The 17,979-nt window shown below is 44.6% G+C and overlaps 1 protein-coding gene across 1 annotated transcript in view; it reads right to left on the bottom strand.

The window, feature by feature from the left end:
• Positions 1 to 742: 742 nt before the first annotated feature.
• Positions 743 to 17,979, bottom strand: part of LOC126252792 (solute carrier family 22 member 7-like) — a 109,234-nt gene continuing 91,997 nt past the window's right edge. Inside the window, exon 7 of the mRNA XM_049953728.1 lies at positions 743 to 877. Within this exon, the coding sequence (XP_049809685.1) occupies positions 868 to 877 (10 nt within the window). The 3' untranslated portion in view covers positions 743 to 867. The remainder of the gene's footprint in view (positions 878 to 17,979) is intronic.

Here is a 17,979-nt window from a genome sequence, read left to right as displayed (position 1 = left end):
TCTACAGCCATGCAATATGTAATCTTCTTACAAATAACACACTGTAAATAAATTTTAGCATGTCTCCCAAGTGATATGATCTGCATAAGCAGCTAATTCCTGTGGATGGAACACAGTGAACAAGCATATTCTCTTCAGTGCTACACATTTTCTTCGACTGTTTTATAAACTTTGGAATGTTGAAAAGTTCAAAACTGAAGATCCAGTTTCGTGTAACTTCTTAGGCGGTAGTACCTCAAAAAGATTATATCACTGGTGGATCAATGTGGATCTATAAGAAAACTTACGTTTGTAACAAGAGCATTAACTAATTTGTTACCATATTTATGAAAAATTTCTTGGTCATTATTTTATGAGTCACTAGTTATTATTCGGGAAGTAAATCACGTTATTGGTATAGTCACGAGCGAAAGGTTTGTTGAGGTGAAAAGCTAAGGAACCTGAACACATATCATCTGCGTTTCGCTGCTGGAACGAATCAGTTTGATATTTTCTTTGCCTTGAGTTTCACGTCCGTGTGCGGAAAATATGGTTCTACGTTAATACGCTTATAACAGATCAAATGGTACTAAACTGATGCTGTTTCTAAAAAATATTTTTTGACAAGCACAGTGCAGCCTTGGTGTAGTAGAATATGACTGCACAATCATAATTTTTCGTTATCTATAAATAAATAAATAGATACATACCAGGTATGAAAGGTACGGATTTGCACACATGACGCAAGAGACAATTAAATATTCGACGGCGATGCATGTTTGGCGTAAACGTGTAGGATGTATTTCCATGCCCTGTAAGTTAGTAAGTAATAACGACGAACTGGAGAAGAACTGTATCATCAGAGACCCAATGGTTATGAGCCATTGTTCAGAAGATACTGGAAAATAAAACAAAAGATTTCGTAAATATATTACATCTCAGTCCTGAACAGTTTTTGACACTTGAATATATTTGTTTAAAAATATCACATTATGTTCTATTTTTTATTTATCATAGTCTTTTATTTTCTATCAGGAAAAGTATACAGATAGTGTTATCGTGATATGGCTGCTGTTACTAGATGAGCCCGAGAGTCGTGCTGTGCTGTGATGGACCGAGGCAGCTGTTCTGTGTAGCTTGGCCCACTGAATACCTGCAGCCTTGTGTGCCGCTTTTAGCAATGGCCTTTTCGGGGTACCCGAAACCATACAGTAAGCAGTTCCCTTCGCAGTTTTGACTCTTTAACTGATCGAGGTGGATCTGCTTTCGCTGACAGCAGTAATTCCTGCCAGATTGAAAACAGCTGTCATTGACAAGGAGTGACACGTTGGACAGTCCGTGTTGATACAATAACAAAATGGGCAGCTTCATTCAACGTGTGATCACGGTAGCATCCAGGCACGATATTTTCATGTTGACCACTTTACTGTGTTGATTCCATACAACAGTGTGGCAACTACACATCACGAGGTTGCCATGACTTACATCAGTGGCTGATGGACACATGACCACGTGGTTTCAGCTCCACACCATCCACAGCACATCAAACCGACCACAGTGATCTTCTCAAGAGGTAACAAATGTTTTGTCCAGTGAACTTATATAATTACACAAATGAGCAACACTTAAATTACAGTTACATCCAAGCAGCTACTGACACATACTCTGTCAAACAGCAGCTACCATCATCAGTTGTACACACTGAAGAGCCAAAGAAGCTGATACACCCGCCTAATATCGTGTAGAGTCCCCGCGAGCAAGAAGAAGTGCCCCAACACGACGTGGCATGGACTCGACTAATGTCTGAAGTAGTGCTGGAGGGAATTGACACCACGAATCCTGCAGGGTTGTCCATAAATCCTTAAGAGTACGAGGGGGTACAGATCTCTTCTAAACATCACGTTGCAAGGCATTCCATATATGCTCAATAATGTTCATGTCTGGGGAGTTTGGTGGACGGCGGAAGTGTTTAAATTTAAACTTAGAAGAGTGTTCCTGGAGCCACACTGTAGCAATTCTGGACATGTGGGGTCTCGCATTGTCCTGCTGGAAATGCCCTAGTCTGTCAGAATCCACAGTGGATATGAAGCAGGTGACCAGACAAGATGCTTATATATGTGCCATCTGCTAGAGTCGTATTTAGAAATATCAAGGATCCCATATCACTCCAACTGCTCACGCTCCACACTATTAGCCTCCACCAGCTTGAACAGTCCCCTGCTGACAAGCGGTGTCCACGGATTCATGAGGTTGTCTCCATACCTGTACATGTCCACCCACTCGATACAGTTTGAAACGAGACTCGTCCGACCACGCAACATGTTTCCACTCATCAAAAGTCCAGTGTCGGTGTTGACGGGTCCAGGTGAAGCATAAAGCTTTGTGTAGTGCAGTCATCAGGGGTACACGAGTGGGCCTTCGGCTCCGAAATCCCATATCGATATTTCGTTGAATGGTTCGCACGCTGACACTTGTTAATGACCCAGCTATGAAACCTGCAGCAATTTGCGGGAAGGCTGCACTTCTGTCACGTTGAACGATTCTCTTCAGTCGTGTTGGTCCCGTTCTTGCAGGATCTTTTCCCGGCCGGAGCGATTTCAGAGATTTACTGTTTTACCAAATTCCTTATATTTACGGTACACTCGTGAAATGGTCGTACAGGAAAATCCCCACTTCATAGCTACCTCGGAGATGCTGTATCCCATCGCTTGTTCGCCGACTATAACACCACGTTCAAACCCACATAAATCTGGATAACCTGTCACTGGAGCAGCAGGTAACCGATTTAACAACTGCACCAGACACATGTTGTCTTATATAGGCGCTGTCGACCGTAGCGCCGTATTCTGCCTGTTTACATATTTCTGTATTTGAATACGCATGCCTATACCAGTTTCTTTAGCGCTTCAGTGTATAACCAAAATATCTCGGCGAGTCATTGAGCAATTCAGACACGAAACATATGTTAATAAGAAGTTAATGACCAGGGGCACTACTTCAGTAGTGTGTGGTATAAAGTTGAGAATTTGGGTCTGACGGGAGGTGTGATAGAGTAATACATGTTGTTGTGGTGTCCACTGTGCCCAGATGGCGTAGTGGTCAGCACATCTTCCAAGTAAACAGGAGACCCGATTGGAATTCCGGTTTGGTTCAAATTTTCAACTTTCCCCATTGATATAAATCAATGCTCACTGGCATCAGCCTTTAATTCCGTTATGTTTTGATTAATAAAAAGTGATGTAAAATTTTTAATATTTCATAGAACTACTGAAAAAATGCATGCAGGCCACTTTACAGTGACATAATATGAGAATCAGTAGAATTAAATTTAGATATATTCGCTTTGAAACTTCCTCGCAGATGAAAACTGTGTGCTGGACTGTGACTCGAACTAGGGACATTTTTCCATTCAGGGGCAATTACTCTACCGATTGAATTAGACAAGCACGACTCACGATCCGCCCTCACAGCTTTGTTTGATATACAGGAAGACCAAAGGTCCGTGAACATTTGAAAATGCACTAATTCACGTATAATGTAGGTACAGAGATAAACCCTCACACATATGCTGGGAATGACATGGGGTTTTATTGGAACTGAAAACAAGTGCAGAAACCGGCCAACACATGTCGTTGCACCGACGAATCCCATTTCACATTCCAGAATTTGGGCTACCGAAAACTCTAGAACTGTCGTGGAAACCCCACTGAATGACGAAAAAGTCACGGAGTGGTGTGGGTTTATCACCTCAATCATGAACGGTTCTTTTTCTTCGAGGAAAGGTAGGGTGCTGTTTTTCAAACTGACAGCGTCACGGGCGATAAACACCTGCTGGAACTTAAGAGTTACAGGCAGGATAACGCTCCACCCCACGTTGCTACACGTGTGAAAGGTCTCTTGCGCACATCGTTTGGTGAGGATCGGGTGCTGAGCGGCCACCTCCGTGATGCTTGGCCTCCCACGCCACAGACTTTAATCCGTCTGATTATTGGTTGTGGGGTTACCTGAAGTCGCAAGTCTACCGTGATCGTCCGACATCATTAGGAATGTTAAAAGGCAACATCTGGCGGCATTTTCTCACCATACCTACAGATATGTAGTACAGTGTGGTTCAGAACATTGTCCCTCGAATACATATATCGTTGGTGAATGACAGCCAACATCCTGAGCATCTGTTATAAAGAACATCGTCTTTGCTAAAAATCAGCTGATACGCCAATTATTGCTTATGTGTCGCATGAAGCGCCACCTGCTGGTTATTTTGTGCACATGTCATGTCAAGCATGTCTATCAATTTTTACCTCTCTGCCTACATCATTTCGTAAAATACTGAATTTTCAAATGTTAGGTGAATTTTGGGTCACCCTGTCTGTTTGTGATTCAGAGGGACCAAAAGATTTACAGCCGACGTGAGATCTCAAAATGCCTCGCGTGAAAAGATCAAAAATGTGTGGTAGTATGCGTGGTATAGTTGTTCTCCAAATTTAACTAATGGTCTTCTCCTAAAATTTACACTGATCTGTTGTGCCTCTAGTTGGAGTAAGCAATCACATTAAAGGAGGCACATTCAGCTACTTGAGGTCTTATCTTGTTTTCCACTAGGAGGAGCAGATTCATGGTCAGCAGGATCTCTTCAGCCTCGGAAACTGTTAAAATTCACGGTGTGAGACAGGCTGTTGAACTCTGTTTTTGAACTCTGGTCTTGAACCGATCGCACTAAAGCTCAATTAGGAAAATTTTACAAATGTCGCGCGAGTGTTTAAGGTGGTGAAGTTTATGTTGACACTAGGCTCTAACACTGCAAGGTGTTTTGTTTTCTGAAGGGCTGATTTGGACTGACTCACATTCGCAGCCACCGAACAAAAACTGAACGTTAGTTTGTTAGAGTACCTAACTAGTTTGGAAGAAGACTTTGTGCTACATACCGACATGGCTTAGACGCTAAGATACTTCACTATATGAATACTGTAGTTGGTGAACTTCAGCGGTACAATACGTTAAGCTCTGATCCGTGACTGTGGCCTGAACTTTATGCTGCAACCTGAAACTTATGCTTAGTAGTTATTTAAAACATGTTTGAGGAAAAATGGTTCAAATGGCTCTGAGCACTATGGGACTCAACTGCTGTGGTCATAAGTCCCCTAGAACTTAGAACTACTTAAACCTAACTAACCTAAGGACATCACACACATCCATGCCCGAGGCAGGATTCGAACCTGCGACCGTAGCAGTCGCACGGTTCCGGACTGCGTGCCTAGAACCGCTTGACCACCGCGGCCGGCTCATGTTTGAGGAATGGGAACTTCATGTAATTCAACCTGCCTACTACTTGAAAAATTGCAATCAGGTGTAACTGAGATCATTTATTTGGCAATAAAATACATACATCAAAAAAGTTTTGCATCACCGCGGTTCCCAGAATTCCCGAAGACAGACATTGACTGTGGATATTGTACCACACACACAGCCCCTTTGACTGTTCAGAGATGTCACTAAACCCGACCAAAGATGTAAACGACCATGTGTGAGCAGCGCCTATTAGACGGAGGGGGTCCGACAGCCAATCAGTTCCGGTCATTTCACCAGGAAGGAGGTACACGGCCTAGACGGTCAATACCGCTGTTCGATCGCGTCCGCATTGTTACTTTGTGCCAGGAAGGGCCCTCAACAAGGGAAGTGTCCAGGCGTCTCGGAACCAAAGGGATGTTGTTCGGACATTCAGGAGATACAGAGAGACAGGAACTGTAGATGACGTGCCTCGCTCAGGCCGCCCAACGGCTACTACTGCAGTGGATGACCGGTACCTACGGGTTATGGCTAGGAGAAACCCTGACAGCAACACCCACCATGTTGAGGAACGCTTCTCGTGCAGCCACAGGACGTCGTGTTACTACTCAAACTGTGGGCTGCATGTGCGCAACTTCACTCCCGGCGTCCATGGTGAGGTCCATCTTTGCAACCACGACACCATGCAGCGCGGTACAGATAGGCCCAACAACGTGCCGAACGGACCGCTCAGGATTGGCACTACATTCTCTTCACCGATGAGTGTCGGATGTGTCTTCAACCAGACAATCGTTGGAGACGTGTTTGGAGGCAACCCAGTCAGGCTGAACGCCTTAGACACACTATACAGTGAGTGCAGCAAGGTGGAGGTTCCCTACTGTTTTGGGGTGGCATTATGTGGGGACGACGTACGCCGATGGTGGTCATGGAAGGCGCCGTAACGGCTGTACGATACGTGAATGCCATCCTCCGACCGATAGTGCAACCATATCGGCAGCATATGGGCGAAGCATTCGGCTTCATGCAAGTCGCGCCCCCATCGTGCACATCATGACTTCCTTCAGGATAACAACATCGCTCGATGAGAGTGGCCAGTATGTTCTCCAGACATCAACCCCATCGAAACTGCCTGGGATGGATTGAAAAGGGCTGTTTATGGACGACGTGACGCATCAACCACTTTGAGGAATCTACGCCGAGTCGCCGTTGAGGAGTGGGACCAACAGTGGCTAGATGAACTTGCGGATAGTATGCTACGACGAATACAGGCATGCATCAATGCAAGAGAACGTGCTACTCGGTATCAGAGGTACCGGTGTGTACAGCAATCTGGACCACCACCTCTGAAGGTCTCTATTCAAATTTTCTGAACAGGTTCCGCAACTCTCGGAACCGAGGTGATGCAAAAAATTTGTATATGTGTATATTATTCCATCAGGAGTTTTACGCGGCGCTACCAACTCCAAGTCGTGCGCTATTATTTGTAGACTAGATCCTATGAGCCAACTACATTAACCGTTGAACGACTCTGGTAAGAAGACAGATAAGAATAAAAGTGTGCGGTCTGATCTTACAACGTCAGAGATGAGCAGTCGTTATCTAGTTGCGAATCACATATCGCATCCTGGCAAGAAAAGTGACACAAGTCAAAAAACGGCTGTTTTTAGTTTGTCACTAAAAAACACGTGTGAAGTGCCGCAAAGTGCACGAAACACTTCAGGTGTCTATCTTGCGCTTCGTCCACCTCACGGCAGTTGTGTCAGTTTTGTTGTTGTAGGCGCTTCAATCCGAAACCGCGCTGATGCTAAGGTCGCAGGTTCGAATCCTGCGTCGGGCATGGATGTATGTGATGACCTTAGGTTAGTTAGGTTTAAGTAGTTCTAAGTATTGTGGACTGATGACCACAGATGTTAAGTCCCATAGTGCTTAGAGCCATTCGAACCATTTTTTGTTGTTGTAGGCTACTTCACGATTCGCCACGGCAAGAAGAGTGGGAGGTGTGTATGGATCATTTAAAAAGGGTAGCACTCTTGCCACGCTGTATAAGGTAAGTTGAATGTAGTTTTTAATATCAGTGATTATTACAGCGTCTGCCGGCCGAAGTGGCCGTGCGGTTAAAGGCGCTGCAGTCTGGAACCGCAAGACCGCTACGGTCGCAGGTTCGAATCCTGCCTCGCGCATGGATGTTTGTGATGTCCTTAGGTTAGTTAGGTTTAACTAGTTCTAAGTTCTAGGGGACTAATGACCTCAGCAGTTGAGTCCCATAGTGCTCAGAGCCATTTGAATTTTATTACAGTGTCTGTGTTTATACAGTGTCTGCATCTTACATTACAATACATTTCATAAATGCATGCATGTCTGAAGGAACAGACAATGTTTTGATGATTACAGCTGTTGTAAAGATTACGAAATTTCATGCGTTGCAGCATACAAAAGAATACTGAAATTTCTGCTCTAATGAAAGTTCATATGAAATACCTCTTCTCAGCGAGTGGTATTCCCACAGTATATAAGTTCATTTATCATTGCCGGCCGGAGTGGCCGGGCGGTTCTAGGCGCTTCAGTCTGGACCCGCTCGACCGCTGCGGTCGCAGGTTCGAATCCTGCCTCGGGCATCGAGGTGTGTGATGTCCTTAGGTTAGTTAGGTTTAAGTAGTTCCAAGTTCTAGGGGACTGATGACCTCAGAAGTTAAGTCCCATAGTGCTCAGAGCCATATGAACCATTTTGATTTATCATTATTTATTTTAGTATATTGCGTTCCTTAAATTGTACCTAATTCATGTTCCACATTATACTGTAGTAATTGGCATAAATAATAATTTTGCATTTTTATGTTTCTAGTAAAACCATTTCAACTTTTCCGTTTTTTGTTCTAACTTGAATACTAATTCTCCTGATGAAGTATCTAATGTCATACTACAGTAAGTAAAAAAAAATTACTTGGTGTGTGGAAAAGTGGTAAAAGTATTACACGAGAGCTTGTAAGAAAAAACAGTTTTTATAAAAGTTAGCAAAGTGACACAAATCAAAGAACTGATTAATAATTACCTGATAACACCTCACATTCGACGACGACACAATTACATGGTCATTCTACTGTTATAAAAAATATATGGAATTTACTATCTAAAATTTGTACTTAAAATTTAAAGGAAGCTTATACTACTTCAGTGCAAGTTCAAATGGCTCTGAGCACTATGGGACTTAACAGCTGTGGTCATCAGTCCCCCAGAACTTAGAACTACTTAATCCTAACTAACCTAAGGACATCACACACATCCATGCCCGAGGCAGGATTCGAACCTGCGACCGTAGCAGTCGCGCGGTTCCGGACTGGGCGCCTAGAACCGCTAGACCACCGCGGCCGGCCAGTGCAAGTTTTATAGCATTCTTTGAGTGGATTTATCCCAACGATTGCATTTTTTAGTTGTGTCACTATTCTTGTCGGGGTGTGATTTGATGGCCCAGCAGATATGATAGGCCAGCAGACTATACACCTAAGGAAAGCGCGTTAGCTGAACTTGTCGAGTTTATGCTCTAAACCCACGATACGTTGTCATGAAAAAACAAGCCACCACGTTCGTTAACGTAGCATGCCTTAGTATTCAGAGTAGCGTTATCTCACCCAAAGAGTGATTCTGTAATGATGGTGATGGCTGTCCACAAGAGAAATTGAATAACCCGTGGAGAAGCAAGGATGGCCTTTCCTTCAAAACCAAGCGGCGGCGCGAACCAAATACAAATCATGTTATAAATAACAGAGAGTAGGGTAGGGAGGCCGTAGTATATCAAGAATGGTGCTACTTTCCTCGCTGGTGGTTATAAGGCGTTCTGTATTTGGTCAAAGCCGCCGCCTCATGACGCCCGCTCCTAGCCCCGCCACATAACTGTTTAAGAGTAACTTTTCTACCATTATGTTGTGGTGAATGAGAAAAAAAAGCTGGCAAAGTTTCAAGACGGTTAAGAGAATTTTGAAGTTGTTACAGGTTCTTAGAAGTTTTTTATGGCTGGCAAGAAAGTAAGCAGAAGCTTCAGATTTGGAAGAAAACGTGTAATCTGATATACGCTAAGGTGATACAAGTCGTGGGATAGCGGTATCCCCATACACAGATGGAGATAATAATAGGTGCACAAGGTATAAAAGGGCAGTGCATTGGCAGAGCTTTCTTTTGTACTCAGATGATTCGTGTTAAAAGGTATCCGACATGATCATGGCCGCACGACGAGAATTAACAGACTTTGGACGAGTCATGATAGTTGGAGCTACAAGTATGAGACATTCCGTTTCGGAAATTATTAAGGGATTCGATATTCCGAGATCCACGGTGTCAAGAGCTTGCCGAGAACATGAAACTTCAAACATTACTACTCATCACAGACAAAGCAGTGGCCGACAGCTTCACTTAACGACCGAGAATAGCGGCGTCTGGATAGGGTTGTCAGTGCTAACAGACAAACAGCAGTACGTGGAATAACTGCAGAAATAAATGTGGGACGTACGACGAAAGTACTCGTTAGGACAGTGCTGTGAAATTTGGCGTTAATCGGCTGTGGCACCAGACAACCGAAGCGAGTGCCTTTGCTAACAGCACGACATCGCCTGCAGTGCCTCAACTGGGCTCGTCACCGTTTCGGTTGGACTCTAGATGACTGGAAAACCGTGCCCAGGGCAAATGCGTCCCGATTTGAGTTGGCAAGAGCTGACGGTAGGGTTCGCCTGTGGCTCAGACCCCACGAAGCCATGGACCCAAGTTGTCGACAAGACACTGTGCAAGTTGGTAGTGCCTCATAATGATATGGTCTGTGTTTGTATGGAATGGGCTGGGTCCTCTCGTCCAGCTGAAGCGATTACTAACTGTAAATGGTTATTTTCGGCCGCTTGGAGACTATCGTCAACCATTCATCGACATCAACGATGGAATTTTTATGCATGCAACCCAACGTGCCATGTCACCGGGCCACACTTTTTGCAAATGGTTCGAAGTACATTCTGGACAATGCGAGCGACTGATTTGGTGACATGAATCCCATCGACCGTTTGTGGGACAGAATCGAAAGGTGGGTTCATGCACAAAATGCTGCACCAACAACACTTCCACAATTATGGACAGCTATAGAGACAGTATGGCTCTATATTTCAGCAGGTGAATCCCAACGGTTTGTTATGTCCATGCCAGGTCGTGTTTCTGCGCTACGTCGGGAAAAAGGAGGTCCGACGTGATATTAGGAGGTATCCCATGTTTTTTGCCATCCCAGTGTACAAAACACTTTCAGCAGGCTCATCTTCTTTCATTTCTCTAACATTTATCCCGTCTTGTACGGAGTTCACAATTTCAGAATTTCGTACTTTTTAAAAAATTTTATTATTTAACTATACGGCAGGATGACTGTTCTGACACCATAATAGCCAAGGTAAGGTAGAGGAGGGAACTCGTGTGCGCCTTCTGCCTGTGATTCGTGTCTTAGCGTATTGCAGCTGTTCGTGGATTAATTCGTCTGAGGCAGAATGTGAGGACCAGCCCAGCATCTGCCTAAACGAGCGCTGTAAACCGCCGATAGTGTATAAAGCGTGATTCATCAGAAAAGGCCACCTGTCGCCACTCGCCACTCATTGGATGTATTGTTGCGGTTCTGGCGTGAAAATTCCACCGTTCGTCGCCAATGAAGAGCAGTCAGTATGGGTGACTGAAACAGGCACCCCCTGCGGAGGCCCATACGCAGCAACGTTCGCTGAACGGTGTTGAGGAGACTCTGTTGGCAACCCCTTGGTTCATCTTGGCAGTCAGGTGACCAACAGTTGCACATCAGTTCGCCCGTACACGTTTCCGCAGCCGTCATTCAGCCCTGTCATGTGTGGCCGATGGTACACCTTGACGCTGGTTTTTCATAGCGCCGGTTTGCTGTATACGGTATACTTTAACCAGAGCAGCAGGCAGACAGTTTACAATCTGAGCCTTTTTGGAAATGTTTCTATCTCTGACCCGAGAGCCAACGATCGTACCCTTCTGGACGTTAAATAAATGGCTCCGTTTCCGTATTATGACGATGACTGCATTGATGTCCCTGTCTTCCCGATACGATTTGTATACCCTCCACTGCTAGTGCTGCCACCGCCGTCTGTGAGCGGTTATTGCACTTTGACGTCTAAAATAGCGATCACATTAAAATGATTCGGTGGTGTACAAGGGGAACTCAAAATGAAAACCAAATACACGTTGCCAAGGCTGTTCCCGGAACGCCGCAGAAGTTGCGCTGGAAATCCCTTACATGTCCTTCATACATTCTCAATCTCTTCCAGTGTGGTTTTCATATTTTGGAGCCCTGAAAAATGGCATGTTGATTTGCTTCTGACGAAGAGGTGCATGCCTGGGTACAATTATGGTTCCGTATGCAGCTGCAAATATTTTTCCATGAAATCATTGATCGGTGTCCAGACACTCTGTGACCAAAATGGTACTGAAACGGAGGATGACAGACTGAAGGCCGAAATACTAAATGTCTTTTTGCAAAGCTGTTTCACAGAGGAAGACTGCACTGTACTTCCCTCTCTAGATTGTCACACAGATGACAAAATGGGAGATATCGAAATAGAGGGATAGAGAAACAATTAAAATCACTCAAAAGAGGAAAGGCCGCTGGACCTGATGGGATACCAGTTCTATTTTACACAGAGTACGCGAAGGAACTTGCCCCCTTCTTGCAGCGGTGTACCGTAGGTCTCTAGAAGAGCGTAGCGTTCCAAAGGATTGGGAAAGGGCACAGGTCATCCCCGTTTTCAAGAAGGGACGTCGAACAGATGTGCAGAACCATAGACCTATATCTCTAACGTCGATCAGTTGTAGAATTATGTTCGAGTATAATGACTTTTCTGGAGACTAGAAATTTACTCTGTAGGAATCAGCATGGGTTTCGAAAAAGACGATCGTGTGAAACCCAGCTCACGCTATTCGTCCACGAGACACAGAGGGCCACAGACACGGGTTTCCAGGTAGATGCCGTGTTTCTTGAGTTCCGCAAGGCGTTCTATACAATTTCCCACAGTCGTTTAATGAACAAAGTACGAGCATATGGACTATCATACCAACTGAGTGATTGGATTGAAGAGTTCGTAGATAACAGAACGCAGCATGTCATTCTCAATGGAGAGAAGTCTTCCGAAGTAAGAGTGATTTCAGGTGTGCCGCAGGGGAGTGTCGTAGGACCGTTGCTATTCACAATATACATAAATGACCTTGTGGATAACATCGGAAGTTCACTGTGGCTTTTTGCGCATGATGCTGTAGTATATCGAGAGGTTGTAACATTGGAAAATTGTACTGAAATGCAGGAGGATCTGCAACGAATTGACGCATGGTGCGGGGAATCGCAATTGAATCTCTATGTAAACAAGTGTAATGTGCTGCGAATACAAATAAAGAAGGATCGTTTATCATTTAGCTACAATATAGCAGGTCAGCAACTGGAAGCAATTAATTCCATAAATTATCTGGGAGTAGGCATTAGGAGTGATTTAAAATGGAATGATTATATAAAGTTGATCGTCGGTAAAGCAGATGCCAGACTGAGATTCATTGGAAAAATCCTAAGGAAATGCAATCCGAAAACAAAGGAAGTATGTTACAGTGCACTTGTTCGCCCACTGCTTGAATATTGTTCACCAGTGTGGGATCCGTACCAGATAGGGTTGACAGAAGAGATAGAGAAGATCCAAAGAAGAGCAGCGCGCTTCGTTGCAGGATCATTTAGTAATCGCGAAAGCGTTACGGAGATAATAGATAAACTCCAGTGGAAGACTTTGCAGGAGAGACGCTCACTAGCTCGGTACGGGCTTTTGTTGAAGTTTCGAGAACATACCTTCACCGAGGAGTCAAGCAGTATATTGCTCCCTCCTACGTATATCTCGCGAAGAGACCATGAGGATAAAATCAGAGAGATTAGAGCCCACACAGAGGCATACCGAAAATCGTTCTTTCCACGAACAATACGAGACTGGAATAGAAGGGAGAACCGATATAGGTACTCAAAGTACCCTCCGCCACACACCGTCAGGTGGCTTGCGGAGTATGGATGTAGGTAGGTAGGTAGGTAGATAGGTAGATCGGTGGTGGTAAGTTCCTATGGGACCAAACTGCTTAGGTCATCAGCCCCTAGACTTACACACCACTTAACCTAACTTAAACTAACTTACGCTAAGGACAACACACACACACACACACACACACACACACACACACACACACACACACACACACATGCCCCTAGCGAGGACTCGAACCTCCGACGAGGGTAACCGCGCTAACCGTGGCAAGGCGCCTTTGACCGCACGGCTACCCCGCGAGTGACCATTGATCGTCTTGCGTCACAGTGGGATAAATGAATTAACAGATATGGTGATTACATTTGAAATAATCAACAGTTTAGTTTTTTTTTTCAACTGTCTCGTTTTCATTTGACTGTCCCTTATAGACGCAGATGCAGACACGAGCCGTTCAGAGGAGGGTGTTCCCAACCGCGTCCGCACCCATGCACGAAATGCGCCTCGGTGGACTGTAGACTCACACGTCATGACTGCTGAGCAGCGCAGGACAAAACTCGCTACAGTTGCCGCCTGATATCCTGTAAGCTGTGGCAGTTCACGAGAGAACCTATGACAAAAGAGATTGCTAAAACGCCTCTGCCGTGAAATAAAGGGAGCGGTGGAGGCAAGTAGTAACAGAGACTGATTCAACGTAACCGCATGTCTACAACTCGAAGATCAGTCAACATAGAGAACAACAAAGAGTTTCCCGACACAAAAGCAGAGAATTCCACAACTCTATGTTGACCAAAGTGTCGTCTGCGAACCTAAAGAAAAATCCAACATCCTTAGAGACACAATTGCTGCCAAATTTCGACACATAGGAAGTGCTGTGAATGAAAATAAAATCGCCACGATAGCTTAACGGCTGTGACTATGTCTCGCAGTCCGTTACAAGGGTTACAAGATTCAGCCCGTGCCACCTGAAGAGCTGGCAGCTTCACCCTGTCAGCACAAAACCAAGAAAGCGGCTGGACCGGACGACATTGCCAACATTGTCCTAAAGCAGCTAACAAAAAAATGGTTCAAATGGCTCTGAGCACTATGGAACTCAACTGCTGTGGTCATAAGTCCCCTAGAATTAAGAACTACTTAAACCTAACTAACCTATGGACATCACACACATCCATGCCCGAGGCAGGATTCGAACCTGCGACCTTAGCGGTCGTGCGGTTCCAGACTGTAGCGCCTTTAACCGCTCGGCCACTCCGTCACACAGCCTGCAGCTGTCTTCTTTGAAATCCTCTGGTCTGATTGTTATCCTGCAGAGTGCAAATGCCGAGATGCCAGCCATATCCGAGACTGGAAATGACCTTCAACTGGCGAATAGCTGCGGACCTGTTAGTCCATTACCAGCACTCTCGACGACCGTTGAAAGAATCTATCTCTGTCATATTATACGCCACGTCGAAGCAGAGGCCTATCACCCAGACAGCAGCTCTGATTTCAGCGCGGTCATTAGAAGAAACAGCAGAGTCTGCCCTTAGTGGAGGACGTTTTCGACGCCATTGGTCGCCACGAATACTTTGGATCCGTCTTCCTGAAATGTTTGCACAGCATGTAGCGTGACGGACTCCTATACTAGCTCGTCGCCCCAGTGCCCCACGTCTCTCCTCCAAAACTACCTGCCAGACTGCACGTTCCGCGTGAGGCCGCAAAACAGCACATCCACTGAACGTCATCCCGTGGAGGTTTACCACAGGGATCGACTGCCGAGATGATCTTGCACATTCTGTACGCTGCCGACTCACCAAGAACTGATCAGGTACATATTGGGCTGTATGTGCGCAGCCAGAATGGGCCCACTCATTTTCTAGAGCCATCTACAGGGCTCCTGTAATAACTTCGTTGCCTGAGCCGTCCAGTGGCTGCGGCCAAAACCTAGTCCATCATCATCAGCTTCCAACGAATTCCAGCGGCGCTTCAACAAATCAGAGTTCTCCGAAGCGTAGTGCCCTGGGAAGGTACAGCAAGCTACCTTGGCGTCAAACAGGACAAGTGTCTAACGTAATGACAACACATCCCTGACATCAGGAAAAAGGCTCATGGAAGAACCACCACCTTGTAACTGGTGTGAATCCAAGCTCGACATTGCGTCCACACTTCGCCGTAGTACTGTACAAGGCACTGTTCCCTCCTGTACTTGAGTATGCTGTGACGGTTTTGGGCAGCACCGCTGAAAAGCGTGTCATGAGACTTCGAACCTTATAAAACCGAGCGATAATGATAGCGCCACTTTTGTACCGCGGTCTCACTTCTGAGATCTGGCATAAAACTGAGGACGTTCAACATCTTCATGAACGCGTCGGCGAGACTGCTGTATCTTTGTACAAAAACGTGCAGTTCTCGCAAAACTCAAAGATCCAGGCGCTCAGGCAAAATATACACTTCGAACGTCTACGAAATGGCCGCGCCTGCGTTTTAGCAACTCCGATTAGCAGCAGAAGACTTGAGGGAAATAGGAATGGGAAGCAAAACAGGAAAGAAGGGCAACAACAATCGCAGGAATAGCCTCAATGTTTAACCTACATAAAACATCAGGGAACTCTCAATGGAGAACCGACAATGACGGCATAAAAGGATCCTGCGTGTGGTAGAAATAACTTGCGCTGCGATTGATTTGCACGTGAAGCTGTACTGATCACTATAAATGGCTGTGTGAGCCGGTTCTCAGATAAAAGAAAAGCTCGAGCATAGTACCGCACCTAGTAAAACACTACAGTGTCCGGAAGCAACTCAGTCGATAACAACATTTTATTACTACTCAGTTTCCTAAGGCTTTTTCATCGAATCTGTTTCATCCTGTCTCTTTTTCTCTCTTCAGGGTGTGACACAACAACACGATATTACGAGTACATGCACATGAGATGTATGAACTTTTTCTTAATGTGGAGATTTTCTGTGTGGTCACTGAAAACGTGGAGAAATATTTATGTTTTCACTCTTTGTAACGCTGTTGCATAAATTGTCTAGTTTGTAAAGAATTGTTTCTATTGTGAGTGATGAGAACATGTAAGACACCGTCCGTAACTCGGGGTCTAGTGGCTAGCGTTGCTGCCTTTGGATCACGGGGTCCCGGGTTCGATTCCCGGCCGGGACGGGGATTTTCTCCGTCCGGGGGCTGGTTGTCGTCATCATCTCATCATCATTCGGGCAGTGCCGACACTGGAAATGGAAAGATTTGGAAATTGTACGGGCGCTGAGGACCACGATGTTGAGCGCCCCATAAACCAACATCATCATCATATGTAATACACCGTCATTGTTTCACGTGTGGCGAATAGGTTAACTATTGATGGGTAAGTATTTCATCTATAGTCAGAAACGTAAGAAACGTATCGGTGCAGAGATTCTGAGGCTTAACTTCATCTGTATTCAGTAACGTATAGTCTGCCAAATTGATAGTAGACTACATTTCAGGTTTTTGTGAGTTACCTTTTCCTAATGGAAGATAAGTGAGATGTTACTATATTTTGCGCACAGCAGATTATAAGTTTGACCGCAAGTCCAGTGCAAGTAGTTGGTATTCTGTACGTAGATAAAGTTGTTGCCTTTTGGATTTTTTTTAGTTGAGCTAAATTAACACCAAATATAGCAGAAAATTTTAATAATTTGTAGGTCATATTTTTGTCAAAAGTGAAATTATTTCTTAGTTATTATAAGAACAACAAGGCCATACATAGAAAAATTTGGTAAATAGAAAAACGTTTTTCATTCAGTAGGAAGAGTTATAGCAGTTCGGTACCTGTTGTCAGCGCCACGAGAATAAAAGAAACGACGGCGCCAATTAGTAATGCCAGGCAGTGCGTAAATCGTCTGCCGAGATGGTTTCCGACGAAGTGTGCCAGCATGCAAGAAACCATCATCAAGACGCCCTGGCCAACGTATGCAACGAAAGGATTCTCTCCAAAACTTTTATTGTGGAAAAGTAGAGTGAAAAGGACAAGAGAACCCGCTGACCTGCGTGCAAAAATAATCTTCATGTAATATCTTCAAAAATTAAGGTATTTATATTTTAACTCTCTTTATTAAACTGATGAATTTGTACTTGATTAGTTTCAAACAATTTCGATTATACAGTACGTCCTAATGCGATAGACTATTTTACTGTGACCTGTTTTTCACCACAAAAATATTCAATTATCGGATATGTTGCTGTTCTTTTGGTAGTTCCCTGTTGAAAACTGATGGGTGCATTGCTGTTACGTCATGAAATCTTCATACTGAAACATTGTTATGCTATAAGAGGGCGAAATAGATTATCCGATAGTCAGGAAATATGTTGATTTGTATCCAACTTTTTAATTCAGAAAAGCTACCAGGTTTTTCTGTTGTTTTTGTAATAGTTAACAGTCAAGTTTTCAGTTTGTGAAGCTCTTCACGCAATTGTCTCCTATGGAATTTTCTTTATCTGTGCCTAAACGTAGCAACCTTCATCTACATGTAGTTGCTTTCTATAGTCAAGGCTCGAGGAGAGTTTCTTTACAACTTTCAGGCTCCACTTCTGTCTCCATAACCAAGTCGAGTATTTCCTGGAGCACCAAGATTTGTCCTAGCAACTGATCAACCGATCCCATCCTATACCAAGCTTAAATGGCTCTGAGCACTATGGGACTTAACAGCTATGGTCATCAGT

This window comes from Schistocerca nitens, chromosome 4, assembly GCF_023898315.1.
Source record: "Schistocerca nitens isolate TAMUIC-IGC-003100 chromosome 4, iqSchNite1.1, whole genome shotgun sequence".
Lineage (NCBI taxonomy): Eukaryota > Metazoa > Arthropoda > Insecta > Orthoptera > Acrididae > Schistocerca > Schistocerca nitens.
The sequence above is the reverse complement of the archived record's forward strand: the minus strand, read 5'-3'. Positions and strand labels throughout refer to the sequence as shown.